The sequence below is a fragment of the Micropterus salmoides genome, unplaced genomic scaffold (assembly GCF_014851395.1).
Source record: "Micropterus salmoides isolate LMB-PRFRI ecotype aquatic unplaced genomic scaffold, ASM1485139v1 Ms_hic_scaffold_13, whole genome shotgun sequence".
Taxonomy (NCBI): domain Eukaryota; kingdom Metazoa; phylum Chordata; class Actinopteri; order Centrarchiformes; family Centrarchidae; genus Micropterus; species Micropterus salmoides.
The window spans coordinates 7,732,186-7,757,693 of NW_024040374.1; the positions used below are offsets into that span (position 1 = coordinate 7,732,186).

Genomic DNA, 25,508 nt, shown 5'->3' on the forward strand with positions numbered 1-25,508 from the left:
TAAAATCCAGAGATCTGGGAACAACATAGAGCCAAGAGGACAATGGTTTAACATGCTCAGAGTGATTTTCCTCTTCAGCCAGCAAACAATTATAGGGAATCCCCTTAATTGGCCATATCATTGTTAATTTTTTTCATTGCAATATAAAAATCTGTCTCTTGATGATTAGACTGGTTTGATAGTGATGCACCATAAGAGTCTTTAGATTCATATGCCAAACAGATAAAAGAAAGTCAGTTTTATTTATATAGCCCAATATCACGAGGGACTTTACCATCTGTACAGCATGCAACACTGTCTGTCCTTAGACCCTCGATTCGTATAACACGCAGAGGGAGAGAGCGTGGAAGACGGAGAGGCTGAATCTCCTGGGGGACAAAGATACAGACTCTAGACAACAGAAGACGTTTTTGTAGTATGACAAACAGGAATCAAGCTGTTATCTTAGAACAATATTTAACAATATTAATATTAACAATATTAATATTTAGTCAAGGTGTCCAGTAAACACAGTTTAGTCCGAGGGTGTCCGTATAATTATTCTTGCCAATATGAGCAAAGAGAGAGCAGACTGCAGGATCACCAGGATGTGGGTGCCTCCTTTGCTGATTCTTTGCGTGTATATTTTGTGAAATTTTGTTTTCACAGCGACTCAAACATTAATGTTAAAATGATTCAAAATGTATATCATAACTCACCATGGCCTCTCTTATGAGCTCATCTTAATGTTAATCCCCAAAACAGAAAAGGCTCTTCACATTTCTTTGAAAATCTCAGAACACAGAGAAAGTGGTGCAATCTGTTTTCTTAAAATGAGTAAACAGATGCATACATCAGAAGAGTTTCAGATTCATAAGCACACAAACAGAGACACACACGAGAGATTAACCTCTCTGAAGTAGTTGGCAAGTTTTACACTAAGCCTTGTCTTGTCTTGATATTTTATCCCATTTTGGAGTCGGCCCTTTTGAAATCTTCTGGATATGACTGATGCTTGATGTGTCTGCTATGTTCCGCTTTGTTCTTGCACAGTTTCTTTTCATTTGGCAAATTAAAGGCAGCTATTAGTTTCTCTAAAACATGACAACACGTGCTTCAAATGGTTGGAAACTTAAGGAGAGAGAGAGAATTTGTGTTCCAGCTGTGGAGAACATACCATAAAAGAACATTTTATTATCTAGTGTACGTAATAACATACCTAATGTACAATTTATTGTCTGTTTGCATTCCCTTCTCTGGATTTCAACATATAAGGTGCATCTCATAAAATTTTAATGTTGTAAAAACGTAATTTTTTCCCCGAAATTAATGTCAAAAATTGAAAATTTCATAGATTGTAGATTCATTACACATAAAGTGAAATATTTCAGGCTCAGATTAAAAATACAATAAAAAATACAAGTTCTGTCATGATGCCGGCTCAACATGTCTGTCGATCATTGCCGATGGATGATGGCATGTCGGCCCAAACCTAGCACTCACCACAATGAACTCTAAGAGTTTATCTTCCTCAACCTTCAAGCCTGTTTGAAGGTCCCAACCACATCTTTTACATCTTAATGAATATAAGTGTGAGTTAGAAGGATCTCAGTTTTTGTGAGTTTGCCACCACCTCTTTTATCTTCGCCAGACTGAGCTTCAGGTGAGTCCTGCTTCCCCACATGATGCAGCTGTCACCCAGCTCTCTGTACTCACCCGTGATACCCTCCATTACTGATTCACTCGTCTTCATTTATTTATTTTTTAAATCTGGAGACCACGTCTTGCCCTATGGGCTTGGCTCTGCTGTGTCCAGAGAGGGAGATCATAAAATGGTAACAAGCTTCTTTGAACTGGTAGGTGGTGTTTGATGTGCTGTGAAGAGCATAATATATAGTGTATTTGATCTAGCCAGCTGTCTCGATTGCCAGTCCATGACTTCTCTTCACATCTCCAGTCTTTGTAGTGTGTGCATCTGACTGACCACAACCATGTACACATGTACACACACACACACACACACGAATGCAGGTGCAAAGGCCCCATGTCTTGAATTTTTCCCTTCACTTAAGTTACCAGGGTTTTTCCTTGCTCAAAATGAGGTGGTTTGTAACATCACTAGTTACAAATGACAGACGTCCACAAAGTGAAAGGCTTTCTAGTAAGTAGTGTTTACTGAAGTCAGAGTTTTGTCGAGAGTTGGAGGCGGGACCGAATTTGACCAAGGCGGCCACCACATAATTCTCTATGCAGGTAGACTCCTGTTTACAGTTATCATAGCTTAGCTTTGAGGAGTTGTATGTGGCGGTTTTAAAAGTTTAGGTGCCATTTGAGTTGCCATTTTATTGGTGGACTACACACCGCCTGCAATAGTTGGTATTCAAGTTACTTGAGTCATAAAGTCAAGAAGTTCAAACTTTTTAAAGATAGTCTCCAACAGATTATTGGGAAACTGGACAGGCCTTTTATCTCCTTAAAAGACCAATATTATACTTGTTTACTTTACTCCATCCCTCTCTCTGTTTCTTGCTCACACATACACAGACACAAATACAGTTCATGGAGTACTCCCCACTCCCTCAGTTGTGGGTGAACCCCTGCTCACTGATTAACGGCCTCTTTCCCTTTACTGACACGCAACATTCTTTAGCTCTTTAGCCGATCACAACAATGTGGAGGACCATCTATTTCCTTTCCTCTTTCTCCCACTCTTACTCCATTCTCTCTTGTCCCTCATTTTTCTCCCCTTACTCCTTTTACTTGCTTGCTCTTTTATAGGTCTTTCTTAGACTTGTTTACAGTCATGCAGTTACATTTCTTTCTACTTTTTTGTCTTTAATGGATGGAGGTGTGTGTGTGTGTGTGTGTGTGTGTGTGTGTGTGTGTGTGTGTGTGTGTGTGTTACACTTGCAGTCACGATTTCCAGATTAACTCTAGGGCAGCCCCATGCCCCCAAAGAAAACACAGATAGATTCCCCTCTTAAATAGCCCAAAATAAAACGTAACAGAAAATAACAAGTCCTTAATATAATGTGCCAGACTTTTATTGAGTGTCACATAATTCACAAAATAATGTGGGAAGTAAATACAAGTATTTTCAACAAGCTTTTCATCTTTACAGTATATATATGACTGCAGAAATCATTTTAAACACTCAGTGATGAAAGCCTTTGTCTGTTTCTGTCATCTGATTTCTTTTTTAATTATTCAAATGGAATGGACTTGTGTTACGTGCAAAGAGCTCACCACACTTTGATTGGAATCTAAGTAATGGAATACCTGAGGAGTGTGACATGGTTACCACAGTATTTTCTCTGGCTTTTCTCCAGATATTATGCACACAGAACAGACTGGGTCCATTTGGGCTTTTTTCCATTTGTCTTCTTGGTAGTGAGGTAAATTCTAACATGGTTATTTGAAACCAAATGTGTCTGGCCTTCTGTACTTACATGCCTTGGCCTTTGGGTTTTCAATAGAAGTAGGGTCAGAGTTGGTTTTGTGGGGTTTAGGTTGGAATTACAGAAATGTAGCAAGGAGAAAATTGATATTTCATTGATTTTTCTGCCATTTGTTTGCCTGATAGGTAAGTACCAACATATGGATGGAGGTAAACAAATATATTTTGGCCAAGATACATATGCTCAAATGGAAGTTTTGTCAACCAGACTGAATAGTTTGCAGCTAACCAAAGTTGTACAACTTCACTTTATATAAAAATGTACAGACTCAAAAAAGAGAGATTACCTGCAGGAACTTCCTGGTACATAACGGAAATGTTAACAGATGATGATTCTCTGTATGACCTGTCACTTGCACACATAATACTGTACGGAGGCACACACCACACAAACAGCGGGTGTCTTAACTGTCAATCTGGGAAAACATCCATTTGTTATTTGTGACCAATAAACACACTACATAAATCTAGCAAATACCGGCTGGTGAGATGTAATATAATTTGAGTTTGGGGGCTAATCTGAAGATAAATGATTTGAAAGTGTCCAATTCGCTACATTCACGGATGTGTATCGGTAGGGAATTCCAGAGGGAGGGGGCTGTGATGGTGAAAGCTCTTTCACCCGAGGTACTGTGCTTGGTCCTGAGTGGTGGGGAGAGGAGGTTTGTGTCGGAGGAGCGGAGATACGGGGGACTGTGGCGATGGAGCAGGTCTGTGAGGTAGGGGAGCCTGGTTATAGAGGGCTTTGTGGGTGAGGGGGAGGATTTTGTACTGAATGCTTTGGCGAACAGGGAGCCAATAAAGATTCTGGAAGACTGGGTTGATGTGGTCACAGGTGCAGGTGTGCGAGAGTCTCTGTGTCTCTGACTGAAGGATGGTTGGATGGATAAACTAGCAAAGAAAACTCTTGCACACTAGCTAACTTGCAAAAAATATATATATATTGACACAATGTTTCAGTATTAGAACTTCATCAGGCAAAGGTCTCATTTTGCGTTTTCTTTGCTACTTTTGACTCATCTGTCCCCCTCCGACGCACCTGTCTCTCACTATAGAGGTGCGAAGTTATACACTGTTCTGGGTGGATAATCTCACAACACTGATTGTCTGTTTCAGACCCTTGTTATTGGAGCAAATGAACATTTCAGGAAGTGTAGTGAACAGATCCTAATGTGAGGCGACACAGTGTGCCCTTAGCTGTTATCATGCTGTTGGATGTTTTATGTCCATTTCCCTTTCACTCTGTGAGTGAATGTGCGTGTGTAATGAAGTGTGTAAATTGAATGACTTGAAAGAAAACTGACCTTCACCTGTTCCCAGGTCAAACAATAGCGTCCCAAATAATGCCGTCAGGAGTATGTGGCGAAGAATCCTAAGAGGCGTGTGCTTGTGTGCGTGCGTTAATGTTTTGACCTTACATGGCCCTATAAAAGATATACTGTATATTTTATATGTAGAGTACTAAAGGACTGATCATCCAAGTGTTACAGTTAAAACTCCACCGGTCATAGTTCATTAGCTCAGTCACTGCAGCATAACAAGCCAATTCTAATTTCTATGACAGTATCAAAAACAATAAAACACAGCGTCTGTAAAAATTCACATTTCCACTTGGCCAAATGAAGCATACATGACAACATATCAAGATATATTTCGCACACCTATGGTAGAGTTTGTTACTTCATATTAATACAGTATATTTTTAGCACAGCTTTGGTGAAGGTTACAGCCTCAACATTAAACAAAGTCTATAGCTATACCAGAATCAAAGACCACCACTTTCTGGTATTCCATAAATGGTGTGCCATAGCACAGACTACCAATCTCTTCACCAGCAGAAAATAGGGGATTCCCGAGCACTGTAAAATTGATCATAATATAGTAAGTAGCAATTAGATGATATGAACATATTAAATCAAATTCTCTTATGTGCTTTAATGGTATTTTGTCTGCTTTGTGTATGTCTTGTTCGTTTCTTTTAATGTATAACATCATATATATTATAATATTGATCCTAATTGTTCCCGATAAACCAATCAATAAAGTAAAGAAAATCCTCAAATCAGCAAAACATAACAAAATAAATCAATAAAAATAAATTTCATTGTGTGTGTGTTGCTCAACGAACAGTTCTGTAATCTGTGAACATAAGAAATCCCAAGTTAACTGCAAGTAAGGTGGAATGATGGATAAAATATGTGAATCTGATGGTGCAATTTAAAAGTGTACAAATTTAGTGATGACTCGAGGATGTGGATAAAAATCACCTTGTGGGCAACCTAGAGTTCTTCTGGTCTTTCTGCTTTTTCACATAAATATTAATCACCTTTTCCATCTGGGGATAGAGGCCTAAAATAACATAATGCTGTGCTTCAAATCTAGGACCACATGGCAAGGGTGTGTGTATACACAGTATGTGTGTGCCTAGTGTATGTGTCCCCCACATCCACTCTCACACCTCATAAGGCAGGTTTAGGCTGTTCCATATGGATGACACTTATATATGACAGGTCTTGGTGCATCAGAATGTAAATGTAAGCAGCTGTTTGTGTGTGCATCAGCAACTCTTGAGAGACATGGGAAAATGTTTTGTATGTGCAGATTTTTTGCACCCTTAGTTTTTAGCATATGTGTGTGTAAATGTCCACATATTGTATTCATGATACCTGTTTGTCCACCATTTAGAGTAGGTCTGTGTAGGGTGTATTGTTGATGTATTGTTTCATTCCTTGTGGCAGTTCCTGTCTGTTGCAGTTGAAAAATGAGTTTAGTTGCATGCTTATTACATGAGAGTTTTCTTTACAAAATGTTGTAATGTATACCCATTTTCCCAAAATTTTACTTGCATAAAACTAATTCTACTCATTCATTAAGTATTCAAAACCCCAAATGACTGCACTTTCATCAATGTAATTCCCAGCTTTCAAGATGGATGCTAATCGCTTTCCATACTGTGCTTTATACTATATACTGTAATTTTGACTTATTTTGGGGTAGTCATTTTCAAAGTTAAGTCCTCATAATGAACGTAAGTTCTGCAATATTTCAGTCTTTTTTCTACAGATGATTAAAAATGTCCACTTATCATATGTTCTGCACAACCTGCCCTGCAGTTGGTCCAGATTGTTGAAGTGGGAAATGGTTGTTCACATAGTTTTTTTTCTCCCCTCTTTGTCCAGTGCCACTGTTATGCTTACTGGTTAATTAAAAGCATGTTTAATTTGCTTGCAGAGGAAAATGTGCTACTCACTGCCTTTGGCCCCCACAATTAGAAGGAGGCAAGGTGAATCGTATAATTTTCCTTTATATCCTTAAGATAAGACGTAATGCGCTTTATGGAAAGGGTTGCAGGTTTGGATGCACCAAAATGAAAATTCTTGGCCAAAGCTAAAACCGAATATGATGAAAAAATTTGCCGAATACCGACCACCAAGTACATTCACATTTTAATTATTTTTTTTTTTTACCATTGCAGAAATTAAATAGTCAAAATGTGCTTTTTACTCAGTGTTTCCCACAGGATTTAGAAAGACTATGGTGGGTGGGTCCGAGGCCTAAGAGGATCAAGTAAATTACATGTGCCCATTTACTTTTAATGTACACATGTTATGTTTTATACTTTCTGTGAATATTATCCAATTAATCTTATTTCCATCCTGTATACATACCTTATTTTGAAAGCCAGACATTGTCACATGTGTTCTCGCGCTAAATTCATCAAGTCCGACCCAATTTGATAAATGATGTTGTATGTGGTTCTCATGTCGCGTAACATGAATTCATAGTCTCTCTTCATGTAGCACTCTCCTACTGCAACGCTTGTCTTTGTAAAGAGAGAAAATGACAGGATAAAGTTTCTAACCTGCCTGTTTGCTCGCACTGGTCCATTTCTGTGGATTTACCATAAAGGTGTGAATACGTGTGCACTCCAGATTTAGTTGCGGCTAGCTTAATTGCCTTCTCAGCAATGAGTGACAGAAACACTCAAAGCGGGTCAGACCATTTGTGGCCTTTTCAGAAGTCAGCCACAGGTGCTGTGGATGTGCAGGAGACACACTGCGGACATGTCGACGTAAGAGTTTGGTAAAATTTATTCGGTCTTTTGACGTATTAGACCAAACACCAAAAATGCTTTATTTGCTATTTCCGGCCGATTAATTAACGTGGCCGAACAGTTGGTGCAACCCTAGTTGTAGGACATTGATAGGCTGACATTTGCGGGCTTCTGCATCTTAATTTATTCTTCTGTGTGTGATATGTTGTAAGCCTGTCTGTCATCTGCACCATTTTGCATCATCAACTGATTTAAGCACACTGCTTTTGGAGAGGATTATGCTGACCAGTGATAGAAGATATGATATGAAAGTGAAGGATAACCTAGATTTGTGGATGTCTGATATCAGCTTTGTTGTGATCTACTGTAGTATTGTGAATTATACTGCCCACTGCATGTGTGTGGCTACAGCTGGCTCTGTTATCAGGCTGTAGGCAGAGATGGAGGGAAAAATGAAAAAAAGAGGGGTGTGAGACAGGAAGAGATGGGATTTATACTAACATGCTGGTAGGGAGGAAAAGGATTTATTCAGTTCTTTGTGGAGACTGATTACATTGCACTAGATCCCACCTCAACAGCCTCTTTTCCTTTTGTCTTTCATTTTAGGTACCCCTATTTCCTGTTCTCTCAACTCTTTCTATTTACCTTTGTCTCTGACTCCAACTACTCCATGATCCCTAGGGACACGCTTTTCATTTATTCTAGGCTTACACCTTCTTCAATTTCATCTCTCTTGTGTCTTTAAGACCCCCCTTTTTTCTTTTCTCTTAACTTAGAATCAATACTCTGCAGTGGTGATGTGTGGATGTCTTTTCTTCAATCTGCCGTACATTGGTACGATACATTTAGATATTGAAAGCATTAGTCCCACCAAGGTTATTATAGTTTTTAAGATGTTAATCTTGTTAATCTGAAGCATGTATATACACACAAAGTACTAACACTTTGTCTAAATAAATACTACAAATAAATGAAGCACATGCAATCTACAGTATAATTCCTAACCTACATACAGAAAACCCTAAGAGCAAACTACCCTAAATCATGTGACATTCAGAAAATATAATGACCAGCAGACACGTTAACTCAGTGCAAGGGGAGCTCACAATCAATGGGTATGGGGCAAGTTTATCCTACATGCAGGATGAGTACTAAGCCAGACCATCAGAACAAAACAAGGAAAATAATCCATATTCATTCATATTATTTTGTACACATGTATGTATAAAAGATAATAGAAAACATGTTCAAATCCCACCAACTACGCAGCCGATCCCTACCAGGGTCTCCCCGATAACCTACCCCTAATGTTACATGGGGCTCTCCTCGTAACAGCGGTCGACTCCTGCTACGCTGCGTCCAGATGCCGCCCTCACCACCACGGTGGTCCAGTGGATAGCACTGTGGCCTCACAGTAAGAAGGTTGCGGGTTCAAAACCGGGGTCGGGTTGTCCCGGCCTTTCTATGTAGAGTTGGCATGTTCTCCCCATGTCTGCGTGGGTTTCCTCCGGGTGCTCCCCCACCATCAAAAACATGTTAGGTACTCCAGTCAGTGCCATTGACTAGACACTGATGTATAAATCTGGAGTTGGTCCCCGGGCGCTGCATTGTGGCTGCCCACTGCTCCCTTGATGGGTTAAATGCAGAGAATGAATTTCACAACATGTATGTGACAATAAAATGGTATCTTCTTCTGACCCCGTGCTCTCTTGACAGATAAAGCAATGATGGCAGGACAGCCAAATGACACGCAGCGTACCCAGCGCTTCTTGCGGAGGACAAAATCATAATACACCCACGGCTTACCAACAAGTGCCTATCGACTAATCACCGCGTGCACCGCTAAACTGCTGGCCCCGCAACGTCAGTTCCTCTGGCTTCATATCCACTCGAAATGTAGGCTTATTAGGTCCTATAAAATAAATTAACGCAAACTAAGGACATTTACTCTTTCATTGTCGTTTATTTTAGTTATTTTTGCAAACCTACGATATAGTTTTAGTTATTTTAATTATAGAGACTCATTTTTATTTCAGTTAACGACAATGTTTTTTCACATCTAGTTTTCGTTATTTTGTTCGTCTTTGGTAATAATAACCTTGGTCCCCACAGCTGAGATGCTGTCAGTTCCTCTAGCATGTACTTTGTTATTATGGTTCCCACTTATACCCTCAGACATAACACTTCCTTTTATTGTACACATAAACAACAAGATAATAAGCTGGCAAGCTTTTCCCTTGCTGAGTAGGAATGAATTTAACACAGTGCCAGGGTTGGACCAATTCCTTACAGTTTTAAGTTTGAAACAATGCCCCAATGCTGTTATGCTAGAATATTTTAAAAGCAAAGCATGTGACACTAACCATAGGGGTTGATTTCATATTGAACTGCACATACAAATCTTATCACATGAGTATATATTCCCTACAGTTTGCTTTGTAAACTCTCATTAACCACTCATATTGTAAAAGTTTGAACCTGGTATTAATAGTTGAAACTTGTGACTGTAAACAAATATGCAATAATCATTTCTTCAAGCTAACATTTAACATACAGACATGAGCAAAAGCAAATAAGCATATTTTCTGAAATGTCAAACTTCCTTTAAATGTTAATTGCGTCCATTTTCATTATTGGTTTGAAATTGTAAATTATTTTGCTGCTTAATTAGGAGCCCGGTTACCGGTGACACATCATTTCAGATAATCAGGCTGTTATCTTTGGTCACATAAACTGATAGACTATTTAGTCTCTTTCTTGGTTTATTTTTTCCGTCTTTTAAGACCATCCCACACTGTAGCTTTAAATGATGTAATCACAGGTGATTGAAGGATAGTGAGCTTTAGCAAAGTCCTTACAGGCCAGTCATGCCACTCAGCAGCCCTCTTGGCAATGCCTCCGGGCAGATACAGTGGTGTGAAAAAGTGTTTGCCCCCTTCCTGATTTTTGTCACACTGAAATGTTTCAGAACAAACAAATTCAAATATTAGACAAAGTAAAACACAAAATGCAACTGAGACAAGTTTATGTTCTTTTTGCTCAGCAGTGGTTTTCGTCTTGGAACTCTGCCATGCAGGCTAGTCTCGTTCTTATGGTGGAGTCATGAACACTGACCTTAACTGAGGCCAGTGAAGCCTGCAGTTCTTTGGATGTTGTTGTGGGTTTTTTTTGTGACCTCTTGGATGAATCGTCACTGCGCTCTTGGGGTAAATTTGGTCAGCCGGCCACTCCTGGGAATGTTCACCACTGTTCCATGTTTTAGCCATCTGTGGATATTGGCTCTCACTGTGGTGTGCTGGATTCCCCAAAGCTTTTGAAATGGCTTTATAATCTTTTCCAGACTGATAAATCTCACTTACTCTGTTTTTCATTTGTTCCTGAATTTCTTTGGATAACTGCATGACGTCTAGCTTTTGAGGATCTTTTGACCTACTTCACTTTGCCAGTCAGGTCCTATTTAAGTGATTTCTTGATTGAGAACAGGCGTGGTAGAGAAATTGAACTTATTGCATGTGCAATCAAAGTAAAACAGACCCTTACGTCAGTGGAATCACATGATTGGCTGAAATGTTTCCTGCTTTGGCTGTTAAAAGCAGACAATTAGCTTTCTAGTAGGAGGGGTGGGATAACCGCCATCTTTGCTGTTACGGGCTTTCCCCATAGAGTTGTATTGAGGATGTAATTGAGTGGCGTGTCTCCTCTATAAAACGTCTCTGGCTTAGTATTCGTGTAGTATAATCACCCATTCACTGCTTTGGCTAGCACTTTAACACCAGTCTCACGTGAAGGAAAATGGAACAGTAGCAGTTACCGTCTCTACTTATCAGCAGAAATTGACCACGACACAAACACCACCACCAAAAACACACACATACACACACGGTTACTGACACACTTTCTTGCCGTTTGTCCACCCCCCTCTCTGTACAGTATATTTCATCATGGTGAGGCGAGGCATTGCTAATACGCCTAGCAAGTGCTTTCTCGTGTTCAGTGGCTCTCACTGTCAAAAGAGAAGGATTTTTTTGCCTCTCCCCATGACAGACTCAAGTGCTTCAATTTTCCCCTTGCTTGGAGAACGTGACTGCACAAAACCTTTTGAGTCCATAGGGTATCAGGAAACTGCGAGACACAGCCAGAGCCGGTTCTGTAGAGACTGGGCTGGACTATGAAGGCGGATCATGGGATGGTTAAAATGGGGCAAAACCTCTGAGCCAGTTCAGACAGGCAACTAATAGCCAACACACTCTCGCAAAAAGGGGTTCTTTTAAAGCTGGCAATGCACTGCTCATTCCCTCTGCCTAAAAGCAAACCACTCAGCAATCGTTCAGATAATACTTTAAATCTGTTCCAGTTTGTCAAATGTGATATGTTGCTATACTGAAACCAACTCTATGCTTAACTTCTTACTGTTAATATTTCATGAGTAAATGTACCTACCTGTAACACTAAAAGTGTGTAACAAATCAGTTTGGTCCTCCATGAAAATAATTTAAACAATATATTGCAAAATATATAACATCAGTATAGATTCATCGGGAGACTGGAAGTGGGAAAAAAAAAATGTTGCATACAATCTGATGCATACGCGCACACACACACACACGGGTGCAACTCGGTGTGGCCAAAACACTTTCAGACAGACTCATGTGATCAACTGATTCACTAGAACAACTTCAAACAGATACCATCGAAGGCTCGCTAGTCAAATGTCTATTGTCCCCTTATGCCTCCTGTTACATGTTGTACTTGAACACACCACCAAGACTCCAGCCTGCAACCAACTGCATCAAAACATTACCTGCTGATGATTAAACTAAATGTTTCTTGCCTAGCGTCGTTAAGTGGATTATCCAACTTTTGACACGTTAACTTACCACTTAATACTTTAAAATGTTTGTCTATATTATCACCTGTCATCAGTGTGTCCAGTTTATAGAGTTGTTTTCTATCTCTATTCAGACATTACTTTCTGTGCTCCAGAGAATTTTTCCCATTAAATATCTAATAAAATATTTGAGAACAATACTGCTTTCTTCTTTGTCTTTGAGTCATACAGTAATAGTGCATGTTACCTTTGTCTCCACAGCAAAGAAGACCTGTGCGACCACAGACTTTGCCTGTAAGAATGGACAGTGTGTTCCTGCAAGGTGGCGCTGTGATGGGGAACCAGAGTGTGCAGACGGTTCGGACGAGGCTGATGCAATTTGCAGTAAGTAGCTGTACAGAATACACTGACCGACAGACAAACACAACCACAAAGACAAACATACAAACACAGACAGAGGGAAGGCCATGAACACACAGCCAGGTGGGTCTGGATCCACATACACCTTTGACATGTCTCAAATGTGTTAGCAGCGACTAGTGTAAGTGTGTGTGTTTGTATCGGTACATGTTCATTCATGCATGCGTGCATTTTTAATGAATTGCAAGTCTACAAAAAAAAAAAAAAACGCATTTTCTTAAATAGGGGAAAACAAGTATAGGCAGGTTTTCCTACTTACAAAGCATGTAGAAGTCTTTAATTTTTAATCTTAGGTACACTTCAACTGTGAGAGACGGAATCTAAAACAAATCCAGAAAAATCGCATTGTATGATTTTTAAATAATTTGCATTTTATTACATGACATAAGTATTTGTTACATCAGAAAAGCAGAAATTATTTGGTACAGAAACCTTTGTTTGCAGTTACAGGGATCATACGTTTCCTGTAGTTCTTGACCAGGTTTTCACACACACACACACACACACACGCAGGGATTTTGGCCCACTCCTCCATACAGACCTTCTCCAGATCCTTCAGGTTTCAGGGCTGTCACTGGGCGAACTTTCAGCTCCCTCCAAATATTTTCTATTGGGTTCAGGTTTGGAGACTGGCTAGGCCACTCCAGGACCTTCAGATGCTTCTTACAGAGCCACTCCTTAGTTGCCCTGGCTGTGTGTTTCGGGTCATTGTCATGCTGGAAGACCCAGCCACGACCCATCTTCAATGCTCTTACTGAGGGAAGGAGGTTGTTGGCCAAGATCTCGCGATACATGGCCCCATCCATCCTCCCCTCAATATGGTGCAGTCGACCTGTCCCCGTTGCTGAAAAGCATCCCAAAAGAATGACGTTTCCACCTCTATGCTTCACGGTTGGGATGGTGTTCTTGGGGTTGTACTCATCCTTCCTCCAAACACGGCGAGTAGAGTTAAGACCAAAAAGCTCTATTTTTGTCTCATCAGACCTTCTCCCATTCCTCCTCTGGATCATCCAGACGGTCATTGGCAAACCTCAGACGGGCCTGGACATGCGCTGGCTTGAGCAGGGGGACCTTGCGTGCGCTGCAGGATTTTAATCCAATCTTAAGTCCCTTCTTAAAACATACTTTTATAGGAGAGCCTTTCCCGATCTTATTTGACTTTATTTTATCCCTTTTATTTTACTTATTTTATATTTAGCTTAAATGTGTATTTTAGTCTTTTCAGTGTTTTCTTGCTTTTATCTTGTATTGTTTTTGTATTGTCTTTTGGGTATTATTATCTTTACACTTGTTAAAGCACTTTGAAAAGTGCTCTACAAATACAGATTATTATTATTAAAGAAGAACTAACAGGTCTGCGAGAGCCGGAATTCTTACTGGTTGGTAGGTGATCAAATACTTATGTCATGCAATAAAATGGCAAATTAATTATTTAAAAATCATACAATGTGATTTTCTGGAGTTGAAGTGTGCCTATCATAAAAATTATACACCTCTACATGCTTTGTAAGTAGGAAAACCTGCAAGATCAGCAGTGTATCAAATACTTGTTCTCCCCACTGTATACTCATTAGCGTGGTGTAATTGTTGTGTTTTTTTAAAGTCATGTAATTTGAGTTTAAACTAGTGGACCTTCACTTTCCTTTAGCATACAGCACTCCCAAGGTTGCTCAGTCTGTCACTTCTTGCTGCGCTTCAGCCGCAGTGTCAATCTTCTCTTTCTTGCACATTGCCTCAGAAAATTGCTTTCATTCGTTTTTGGTTTTTTTTCGTTTTTTTCACACATGTTTTGATCAAGGCCATGGAGGGCGGAAATTACTGGACAAGATTCCTGCTTCTTCCACACAATTTTCATGGAGCACGAAACAAAGCAGTTTCTGTGGAAGGCAATGCAGCCAGTATAGCTAAAACCTACAATGACCTGTCAGTTTGTGAAACACCTTGCTTTTTGTGTTAAATAAAATCCATTTAAGACACTTGGAAAAAGAACTACCGTGCATGAAGTAATGCATGTGAGGATTGTTATCACCATTAGCATCTAGGAGCCCATTTTCCCAGCACAAAATACTCAAAATCAGCTTACGTGATTTTAAGGCTTATGTTCTCACCGTACACTAGTGTAATTATGAAAAATGAAACAAAACCTGCAAACAGACCTTACCTGTTACACTCTTATTTAAAAGGTTGCAATTATGAAAAAAAACACTGATTGTTGGACTCTTAATCAGCAGAGGCAACCCACTATTCACAGGGGGCTGATACTAAAAGTGTCATGGGCAGAAGAGTGCAGCGGCAGGAAACAGGAGTGGACCCAAATGCAGACAGAGGCGAGGCAATTGCAGTCCAACAAAGATTTATTAAACAAGAAAAGTAGTCTTACACTGGGAGCTCTGTGGCAATAGTCCAAACAAAAGTTACTCCAAACAAAAACATAATCCATAGGGAAAAAATCCAAAACAATGGAATAAGGTACAAACCACAGATTAATCCACAAGTGCAGATACAGGACAGAACGCTCAACACAGAAGAGGACATCACAAACACTGAACACAACTGAGGACAATATACAGTATACACGGGCAAACGAGCAGGGAGGGAAGCACAGCTGAAACACATCAGGTAATCAATAACACGAACAAAGCTAGACAAGAACAACAGGCACAGAAGATTACAAAATAAAACAAGAAGTAAATTACTTGGGAACACACGAGAACAGCTCTACCAAAGTAAAACACAAAACATGGAAAGACTGCAAAATTAGGGCAATGACAGAGACCGGAGACAGGGAGGTTGTTAACTGGCTCTAGTATAGTAGAGGTTAATTAATATTTTGACACACAGGGGCTTTAAGATGCTATATAATAGCTTTGCTTAGTTTAGTTTATACAATTTTGAAATTTTGTTCATGCTAAGAAAGAGTTTACAGAAGTTACCAAAACGACTCAAGGAAAGGGGAGTCTTTGAAAAAGTTTGTCAGTGACTGGGTGAGAAAGAACTTGAGAAACAATTGTATAAAATGTAAACTTTATGTAAAGGTATGGCTCAAATATGAGTTTGAGAGAGAAGAGTAAAAGAGGTATAGATGCTAATGGCTTAAGGTATGGCTTGGGCGAGTTTCATGAAAGATAAATTGATTGTTTTGGGAGAGACTGTGCCTCAAATATCCAAATTGCTGAAAGTAACAAACTATTTGTGAAGGTGATCCATATTCAAGCTGCTTAAACTACTCTCAGCAGTCATTTTGTCGTTTTTATAAGTAGATGCGTTGTCCCATTGCCTTTTCAAAGCAGCCCAAATGTGTAAGACTGAACTTTTCTGAAGGCTATGTTCAGATTGACAAAAACACAACACAGGCTAATTCCTCATTCAGAACCTTCTCATTCAGACTACTGTGTTGGCACAGCCTGAGTGCCATTGGGGTAAAAAAAATGTGGATTATTTGGTGAAAAGTGGCTTAACTTACCACAACAGAGTGCACATTCAACCAGCAAGGTAGAACTTTTAAATGTTGATGCTATGGTAACGGTCCAGAGTGGTAAAATTCTGCCTCAAAGCAGTACAAAGCGCTGTACAGTGTTGTCGCATTTGATGAACCTTCAAACTTGTTTTGTATTTCATCTTGTAACCTGTATCCTTGAGTGTGTTGTGCTGTAGTTGGTTTGAAAAAACTGTAGTTTAGTGTTTCACACTAACTAGGTTGCCAGAGTTTGGAAGTCCTCTCATTAGGAATCAGCTGAGTTGTATGGTGCTTTGCCAGCAGCATGAGCAATATGTTCAACAGTGGAGTTGAAACTGGTCAGCTGCTAATGTAGGAGTATAATCCAGATATACTATAAAATTCACTGGTATTTCACAGGGGTTCATACATTAATTTCAGAAATAACCAATAACCAGAACAGAGCAGAACTACTGGAGGTCAGTCTTTCCACTTTTGTCTTATCACAAAACTTTCCGTATGGCTATAACTACAGGCCAGCTCCTATTTACAATTTTTATTAAGATGATTTTCAAAGAGGTGATCAAAGACCCCTTTGAAGTAAAGTAATAAGTCTGATTGGGCCAGGCCAAGGACACGTGTGGGTGTGAGTGCATATAAGTGCACATGTCTATAAAGGGTATGAGTTTTTGCGCCCGCAAAAGCTTGTGTATAAAGCTAGAGTCAATGCTTGTATTTAGTATTCATCACAAGGTGAATCTGTAAGTCATTCCATCAGATTAGCGGACTTGTGGTTAAGTCTCATTATGTCTAATCAAGGTCAGATACTGTGAGAGCTTCTCTAACTTTCTCAGTCACATTGATCCTCACAGCTGTGTGTGTGTGTGTGTGTGTGCGTGGGGGGGGGGGGGTGCATGCAGCAGAATGTGTGCATATTTTTGCATATGAATGCAATGTGGGGAAAAAAACTTTTACATACAGTTTTAAAACAATTTTCTGGAAATTGGTCATAAGCCACATTTCCACCACTCCCCAGATCTCTTTTCAAGGAACTAAAAGGTTCCTTCAGCCCATTGTTGTATGCATTTCCACCATGGTCTAAAGACCTGTGAAGATTAGGCAAATTAAACAGCTGATGTAGGCTGCATTGTAACCACTGTCCATAAGCAAAAATAATAAATGAACATCAGATTTGATTGGAATATAATGAAAACTATAGGCTAAATAATAAAGTTCATTACAAATTTAATAACAAACTGGATGAAGCCATCAAGTTAAAATAGCTCCAGCACAGAGAAAGCAACACAAAAATAAAATTGTGACAGTTTGGAAGGTTGTGCCTGCCTGAGCGTCGGAGGAACAGGATTTTTAACAAGCTTTATTACCTGCTGTAATCAGGTGTTTTTTTATTTTTTTGGGAGCAGGAGACTGACTTCGGGTCTGTGTAAAATCTTCCTGACTGATGCCAATTCAGAAATTCACTGCAAGGCAAGCTTCACCCCCACAAAGTACCAGTACTTTCTGAAAGTACTACCCCCCAAGCAGGGACTTTTTGGGCGGTAAAATAAAGACCCTAGAACTAAATTTAGACCCTGTTCCCTTCGGTGGAAACGCAGTGAGTTCCTCCAAAGGTTCCTAGTTCTGGGGTATAGTTCCTTTGGTCGAAACGCGGCTATAGATAATCCATTACTTAATTGACTTCATAGGTTTGATGCAAAACTCCTGTACATTTCATCCAGTATTGCCATTATGAGATATTAGAGGGATGGTTACCATTTATATAAAAAAAGATATCAGATTTTTGTATTTTGTACCTTGTCACTGTAAACAGATGACAAATTAAAGGAAAAACCAACACAAAATGTTGCACTAATTGGGCAACCACAAACAACCAGAACAGCTTCAATGGGCTTTGGCATACCTTCTACAAGTTTCTGTGACACTGTTCTTTCAAACGATATTTTCCAATGTGTAACACACATTGATCTCCTCATGCTCTCTCCTGCTGTATGTCCTCCACTTTCTGATCTGAGTTCAGTTTAAGTAATGCCTTTGATTTAATTGATTTCCCTGGGAGGAAATCAATGGGCTGATCCCCGAGACCTCCGATCGACTGCTGATTAACTATGGACCTCCGATGACGCGTCTATAACCACATAGACACAGGCTCCTCAGGAGTTGTCTGTAATTACACATCTGAAAATGAGTCTAAGCCTAGAGGGGATTCTGGAGAAAATGCTCAATCAGATAGGTGACGGTGCATAAAATGCATATGCATAAAAGTGTGTTTGTATGTGCCCACTAGGGGTGGGAATCTTTTGGGCACCTTCACAATTCTATTCGATTATGATTCAGAGGGCTGCGATTTGATTATTAAACGATTATCGATACATCTTGATGCATAAGTTTTTCTATACAGGATCCCTGGATAATTACTAAGCATTTAATTTACGCATTAAAATCCAAAAGAAACATCTCCTAAATAGCTTAAAATGACTAGTTTGCATCCCTGATGAGTTCCACAGGGTGGGGGCAGTGACACTGAAGGTTCTGTCCCCAAAAGTCTGGAGTCTGGTGTGGGGGACAGAGAGCAGCCCTTGTACAGGGGAGATGTTAGCTAGCAGCGCTAACAGCCTTCACTTTTCCAGCCGCTGAGGAAACTACAGACGTTTATTAACAGACACACTGTGACCTACTTCACGTTTACTACCAGACTGAAACTTACTGCTAATATTTTCCTCTGCTAACTTTCACCGTCACGTTCTGCCGCTCGTTCTCTCTCATTTGCTCGGCCTCACACACAGGATACGCAGGCAGCTGCCAAGCGTCGAGTGTCACCATGCTCGCAGTGTGCGAGTTAAAATCATTACTTGCACACTGATATTAACAATTGTGTGACAATTTAGTAGGGTGGTTATTCATTCTGCAGGCGCTGCACTTCCGCGAGTTCCATCTTTTGCGTTAAATAATTGATTTTTATACGTCCGTATCGCAATGCATCTAAGAATCGATTATTTCTCCCAACCTTAGTGCCCACAATGTTCTGCACCGATCGTAAGTGCAGACTTCATCCCTCAGCAATAGCTTGCTACATTATCAATAGGCAGGGTGCGATTTGCGGGGGAATTCACCAAAACTCATGGTTCGGATTGATCTGTGGTTTTATTTTTAAATGTGCTACTTTGGCTCTGATCCAGCTGCTTCTCTATCTGTCTGTCTTGCTCAATCTCCCGCCATGGCACCATCTGATTGGTTACAAGTTGCAAATAATTGCCTATCAAAACTCATGAGATATTTGCTCCCGTAAGCAGCGGAGCTGTGTGTTGAAAGGAAGGCAGCCGATATTTCTGAAGGTGCAATAAACCTCACAATCTGATGATCTACTTCTGTGATGACAAGCAGCCCAGTGTCCATGTTACACCAGTGATCATGCCCGAAGTCACAGCTATGGGGTTTTACTCAGTGACACTCTTAGTGACGGCTTTTAAATCAGTCGCTCTCCCCTTATCCACTCACTGAGCTTTAGAGTTAAACACAGCATGCAGTCTTTTCTCTCTTTTCGCTGCAGGTCTGCATCTACAGAAGTGCAGAAATGTAGCGTTTTATACAGATAAATGCAGTTAAGCTATTTCTTGTACAGTGGAGTTACAATATAAAGACATTATACAATATATATGAATATATTAAAAATATAGAGTTGATGTGGACAGAGAGAATGGAGATATAAGGCTATACAGTATAAACAGCATCAAAGCATTTTGGTAAGTCCAGCAGGATCCCAGGACACAGGACTTTGTTAAGTCTCTGTCGGTAGAAAAGGTGCTGCTGCACCTTTTTGACTAGGGTGGATGAGTTTAAGGAGCAGGTGAGATCATCAAAGATGTGCATGCCAAGGAATCTGAAGCTTGATAAACACTCTACTACAGCTCTGTTGATGTAGATGGGGGCAACAAAAGGATCAAGTTAATATTGTTTCTTTATGGTGAAACTTACTTTCCACGGTTGTACAGTCTTGAACAATAAACATCCTAAGCCACGTGATAATTGATGTGAAGCAAATGAATATTCATTAAAACTTTTTAAGCACCCTCATTGTTTTTTAGTACTAAATGGTTAAATGTGTTACTCATATATAAATGCTCATCCTTGACTACTGTTGGGTCATCTGTATATTTTTACACATCTGTTAACATAATGTGTAGATAACATAGTGGGGTGCTGATATTCATAATCCATGTACCAAACATCAAAGCTTTGATTTCTTGGGTGTAGTCTAGACAGTACAAAGTCAGTATGCATTTTCTCTGAGTGGCATCAGCAGGTTCCTGCAGTTTGACAATCAGTGCTGATTAGAAGAGCTGCGTAGACTCTCCAAAGCCTTATTTAAACTCCGTCTTTATGTGTGCACACTCTTTCGGCTCTGCTCCTCTATATCTACACTCCAGGGATTAAAGTGAGCTCTTCTCGCCGCCCATGTGTCCCTGTTTAGATAAAGGTTACAGAATTGCAACATCAGAACACTCGGCCAACTTCACTTACCCACATAGTGGATCAACATTCGAAAGCCCCGCACAAGTCCAAGAGATGCTTAAAAAATTTGGATATAGAGAGAAAAGTATTCAAGAGTGCTTCAGCTTCGTATTATTTGGAGGATATGGAGGGTATTTTATATTCATAACATACAAGTCTTGTATCATCAAAGTAAGAAATCTTATCATTACAAGTCCACTCAGGCGTATTTCATACTCGAAGGCATGCTGACAAAGACTGTGCTGAAAAGCTTCTAAACTCAATGTGAAACATAATAGGGGAAAAAAGGCAAACACAAATGAGAATTTTGATAACTTTAGTCAAGTAACTCCAAGTGACACACCACGGTACAGAAGCATACAATGTTGAGATAAAAATGAGAAAACAGTCTTATTCCCTTTGGCGCTGCTATTATAATATAAAAGCAGTTAGATTTTAATTTATTCAAAAGAAAAAAAAGGACCATTTTTTTCTTGAGTGGTTCTTTGATATGAGGGCCAGAATTCTTTTCATTGATGTTAAAATGTACTATTCCGCAACCTAAACCCTGTTTTCTGTTTCTGAACTCCTCACCTTTACACTAAAAAAAGTTGTGTCATTGCATAAGACAATGTCAAATAAGCCAGTAAATGTCATAAACATAGTATTACACATGTTGATGTGTTTAATACTTTGTAATGATCATCCCATTCGGTCTTTTCACCCAACACCACAGGGCATTAAAACCTCCATGATCTCAAACTTTGCTACTTATTTCATTCCATCTGATGAAACATATTAATCTAAAGACACAAACTGTCAAAGCAGTGTCTTTCATCACAGCATGACTTCTCTCCCACTTTCTGTAGTGTGTTTGATTTAGAAAGCTCATATCGAGTCACTACTGACTTCTTCATATGGTAATTAAAGCACTACTGCGGTGAAAACTGTAGCGAAGGTATTGAAAGCTGGAAGACAACTGCTACTAGTCTTGTTGATACTGTTTAGTCAAACAAGTATTGCGACTTGTTTTATTGTTGAGCTTCCTGAATGTTTATATAGGGAGGGGCCGGACTGTCGTGCTTGGCAGTCATGATTGCAGGATGTTGATGAGGATGTTTCTGATGACGATGATTGCTCTTTGACTACATAATGTAACTCAACACTCTCAAAACTGCTTGCTGTTGTATGTCATGTTAGACATGTAGTATTATGTTCTACTTTAGTACCTGCTGTGAATTTTAATTTGGATGCGAGGCTAGTAGTAATATTGCCATTTTTAGCCCCGCTGGTGGCGTTGCTCTAAGGATAGCAATATCAGTCCACCACTTTGGTTTATAAGCTAACTATTTGATGGATTTACATAAAGTTTTGTACATGCATTCATGTTCTCCAGTCATGTCATGTCAGTATTGTCATTGTGAGCATTGTAGCATCCTAATTTTAGTATTGAGCGCAAAGCACTGCTGTGCATCTGTACAGACTCACAAGCTGATTTTTTAGATTATGCTAAATTTATGTATTTGTAAGAATAACTTTTTTGCAACATTTTTAAGTATAAAAGTGTCTCAAACCTAGTCTATTAGAATAACTCCTATAGATTTGTACATTTATACGAAAAAGTGATGAATTTGAAATTGTGTAATCAAAGAGAAATCTGATGTTTAATTTTCCGGCACTGGCCCAGGATATCAGTCTAACACCACTCTGAAGCCAGTTGTTATTTGGTGACAACTAAAGTTCCCCTCCACCTCTTTCTGTCCCTGTTGTCATCACTTCCATCTGCTCCTGTATACTGAGGTGGGTTTTTCCTTGTCTGTGTCTGCTGAGACAATAGGCAGGTCAGCATATAATAGCATGGAGGCAAAAGGTTGTGCTAGTTAATTATTTTAGAATATGAACGGGAAGAATCCAGTGAGTTGCATTGTCGGACAGCTTTAATTTCATGCTTGAGGTAGTGGCAGGCATAATTTCCCAGGTGGTCGGTCTCTCTCTCTCTCTCTCTCTGGCTCTCTCTCTAATGTGCTTTCCTTTTTTACCTGTGTTTCTCATTCAATCAAGTCAAAAGTCAGTGACACCTCCATCACGAAATACATATGTAGTAATACATACACATTGAAACAGATGCACACTCTGGGCCCTTATTTTAACAATCTAAGCACATGGCATGAAGCATGTGGCGCAGTTGCATTTGGGACGTGTCCGACTCCAGTTTTGCTAGTTTGACGGCGGAAAAAATTGTCAGTGCGCCAGGCACATGGTTTAGAAGGGTTGTACTTAGTCTGTGAATTAGTCATGGGTGTGGTTTGGACGTAACATGCAATACACCAATCGAGTATCATCTCCCATTCCCTTTAAAAGCCAGGTCCACTCACACACCTCTGCACAATGCTATTATAATATATAAATAAATATATAATATAAAATGGATGAATGGCGCATTATAAAAAACATCAATTGACTGATTGAATGGTAGACTCACATCAGAGAGGGGGTTGTGGAAAGTGTGGACGTGATATCAAAACCGTCTCTGATCATGAAGCCTAATGTTACTCTGCAGCTCTGTGGTTTATCAGTAAAGTGTCTGAACTCCACTGCAGACTGGAGTCTGTTAACAGACAGACAGACTCTGTCTCCTCTTTTAAACGTCTGGATCCTCACTGCGTTATTGCATTATTATAAACTATGATGAACCTGGACTGTTTGTCCTTTTGGACATGTAGAAGTACACACAACATGAACATTAGATCGTGACCGATCCTGTCGGCATGTTGGGAGATTTTAATAATACGCTGCTGTGCCTTGTATGTAAATGCGCACAGCATCTCTCTTACCATCTGAGTAATGCACCCCTAAAATAACAAAAAACAGTGAAATGCTGCGCCGTTGACTTTAGACCTATTTTTTAGGGGGGGGCAATGGCGCAATTGCTTCCTGCTGCCTCAAGATAGCAATGCGGCAACATTTTGCCTGACCACACTTCATTTTAAGACCAATACTCCCATGGGCGCACAGATAGGCGCAAGTGCGTTTGTGTATCTGTGTGTGTGTGTGTGTGTGTGTGTGTGTGTGTGTGTGTGTGTCACTGGTATGATTGAGCATTCATAGGTCACTCTGAGCTTCTACTTCAGAGTTAGAATAGTTTAATTTGTCTCTAGTCTCTTGCTACGTGTTCTTTTAATAGAGAGACACTATTGCCCTGAGCTGAATTTCACCACTAGCCACAAATACACACAAACACACACACACACACACTGCACAAACACACATACCAAACTTCCTCAGTTTCAGTCATTCACTTTCTTTTTAACCGTTAAGTAGGTTGGTGTGATTCAAGCTGTCAAAATGATCAAATGACACATATTTCTGTGCTTGCCGTGCTCAGCAGTTTCAGTAATGTTCAGTAGTGACTACCATCAGTGGTTTTGAATAAGTTTAAAATCAACTTAATTGATATTGGCCCAACACTATTAGAGAAAGATTGTGGTCAGAGTCAAAAGAAACCAACACTGACTGTTTGGTAGGAGACATGATGCAATCTGCCATCTCAATCCATCCATCCAGCCAACCAAGATTTTTTGTGGCAGTTTAACAACATTAAAATTTCCTATTGCATAACACTACAAAGCAAAGTAGCTTTTGCTACTGAGAGGGGACAGTCACTTAAGTGCAATAGGTTGCTGGTCAGGAAAATGTAAACATATTTAGTTTTAAGCATTTGTACAAACCACCAATGCTGTCATTGTACACTGGCACCATCCCCGTTTTTAGTAGTTGTCTCCAGACGCATACTCTGATATGTGTGTGTGTGTGTGTGTGTGTGTGTGTGTGCGCGTGTGTGCGTGTGTGTGCACGCGTTTGTTTGTGAAATCTGACTCATACATAATTCAAGATATAATACTGACAGTGAGTTTAATGTCACCTTAGAAGCTGCTGGGAAGAAGTAACATTAAAGGTCATCTCTCTTTCTGTATCTTTCTCTCTCTCTTCTCATATTGTAAGCCCATCATCTCAGGCCCTTGTGTGCATTGTTCTGCTTATCTTGCTGTATTCTGTGGCATCTCATTAACCACATATGTCTTTAGCTTGATTTATATCAGTAATAAGTTAAAGTGTATTGATCCCTCAAGGAAGATACAGAATAGCCACTGAACAGCTACATATACATCAAGAATCGTACTAGACATAAAAAAAACATTGCGATCTAGCAGCTTAATGAAATACTGTAAGAATACTCAATTTATGATGAAATTGTAAGTGGTCATTAATGATAGAACTACAATAAGTTACACAGAGAAAATCCCATAGTTTTAGTGTTACAGTACATGTAACGAACCAGTTCCAGGTAAACAGTTTAAGTAAACAATTCATTTTGAGTGTAGCTTGCAGCATCCTCTTACAACTCAAATTTGAATTTTTTTTATTGATCAAGTTCAAATTTCATCGAATTGATTGATTGCTGTTCGAACCTACATTTTCAAATCTGTTTTAATTATTATGTAAACATTTTCTGATATCAGAGAACATTTAGACTCCTGTGTTGTGGTTGCGTGGAGTAGAAACAGCTGGTTACAGCAAACTTGCTTCCTTGTTTACACTGTACATGGCAATAAAAACAGAGAAAACCACCTACGCAGCAACAGCCACCATTTGATTTCTTTCGTCAATTCCATTCTTCCGTTCAATTAGTGACCCTTGCTCTCGGCTGGTTACGATTGATTGGTGGTCAATATGTTTTTGCTCTCAGAGGGCATCTTGTGGAGCTGGACCAGCCTGATGGGATTGCTTTTCCTTGTGTTTTACCATAATAACAATTATGTTTTCA

At 39.6% G+C, this 25,508-nt stretch overlaps 1 protein-coding gene across 4 annotated transcripts in view; it reads left to right on the forward strand.

The window, feature by feature from the left end:
* Positions 1-25,508, forward strand: part of lrp8 (low density lipoprotein receptor-related protein 8, apolipoprotein e receptor) — a 182,784-nt gene that overhangs the window by 76,403 nt on the left and 80,873 nt on the right. For all 4 annotated transcript variants that reach the window (XM_038715284.1, XM_038715286.1, XM_038715285.1 and 1 more), the window contains exon 3: positions 12,580-12,702. In XM_038715284.1, the coding sequence (XP_038571212.1) occupies positions 12,580-12,702 (123 nt within the window). The remainder of the gene's footprint in view (positions 1-12,579; positions 12,703-25,508) is intronic.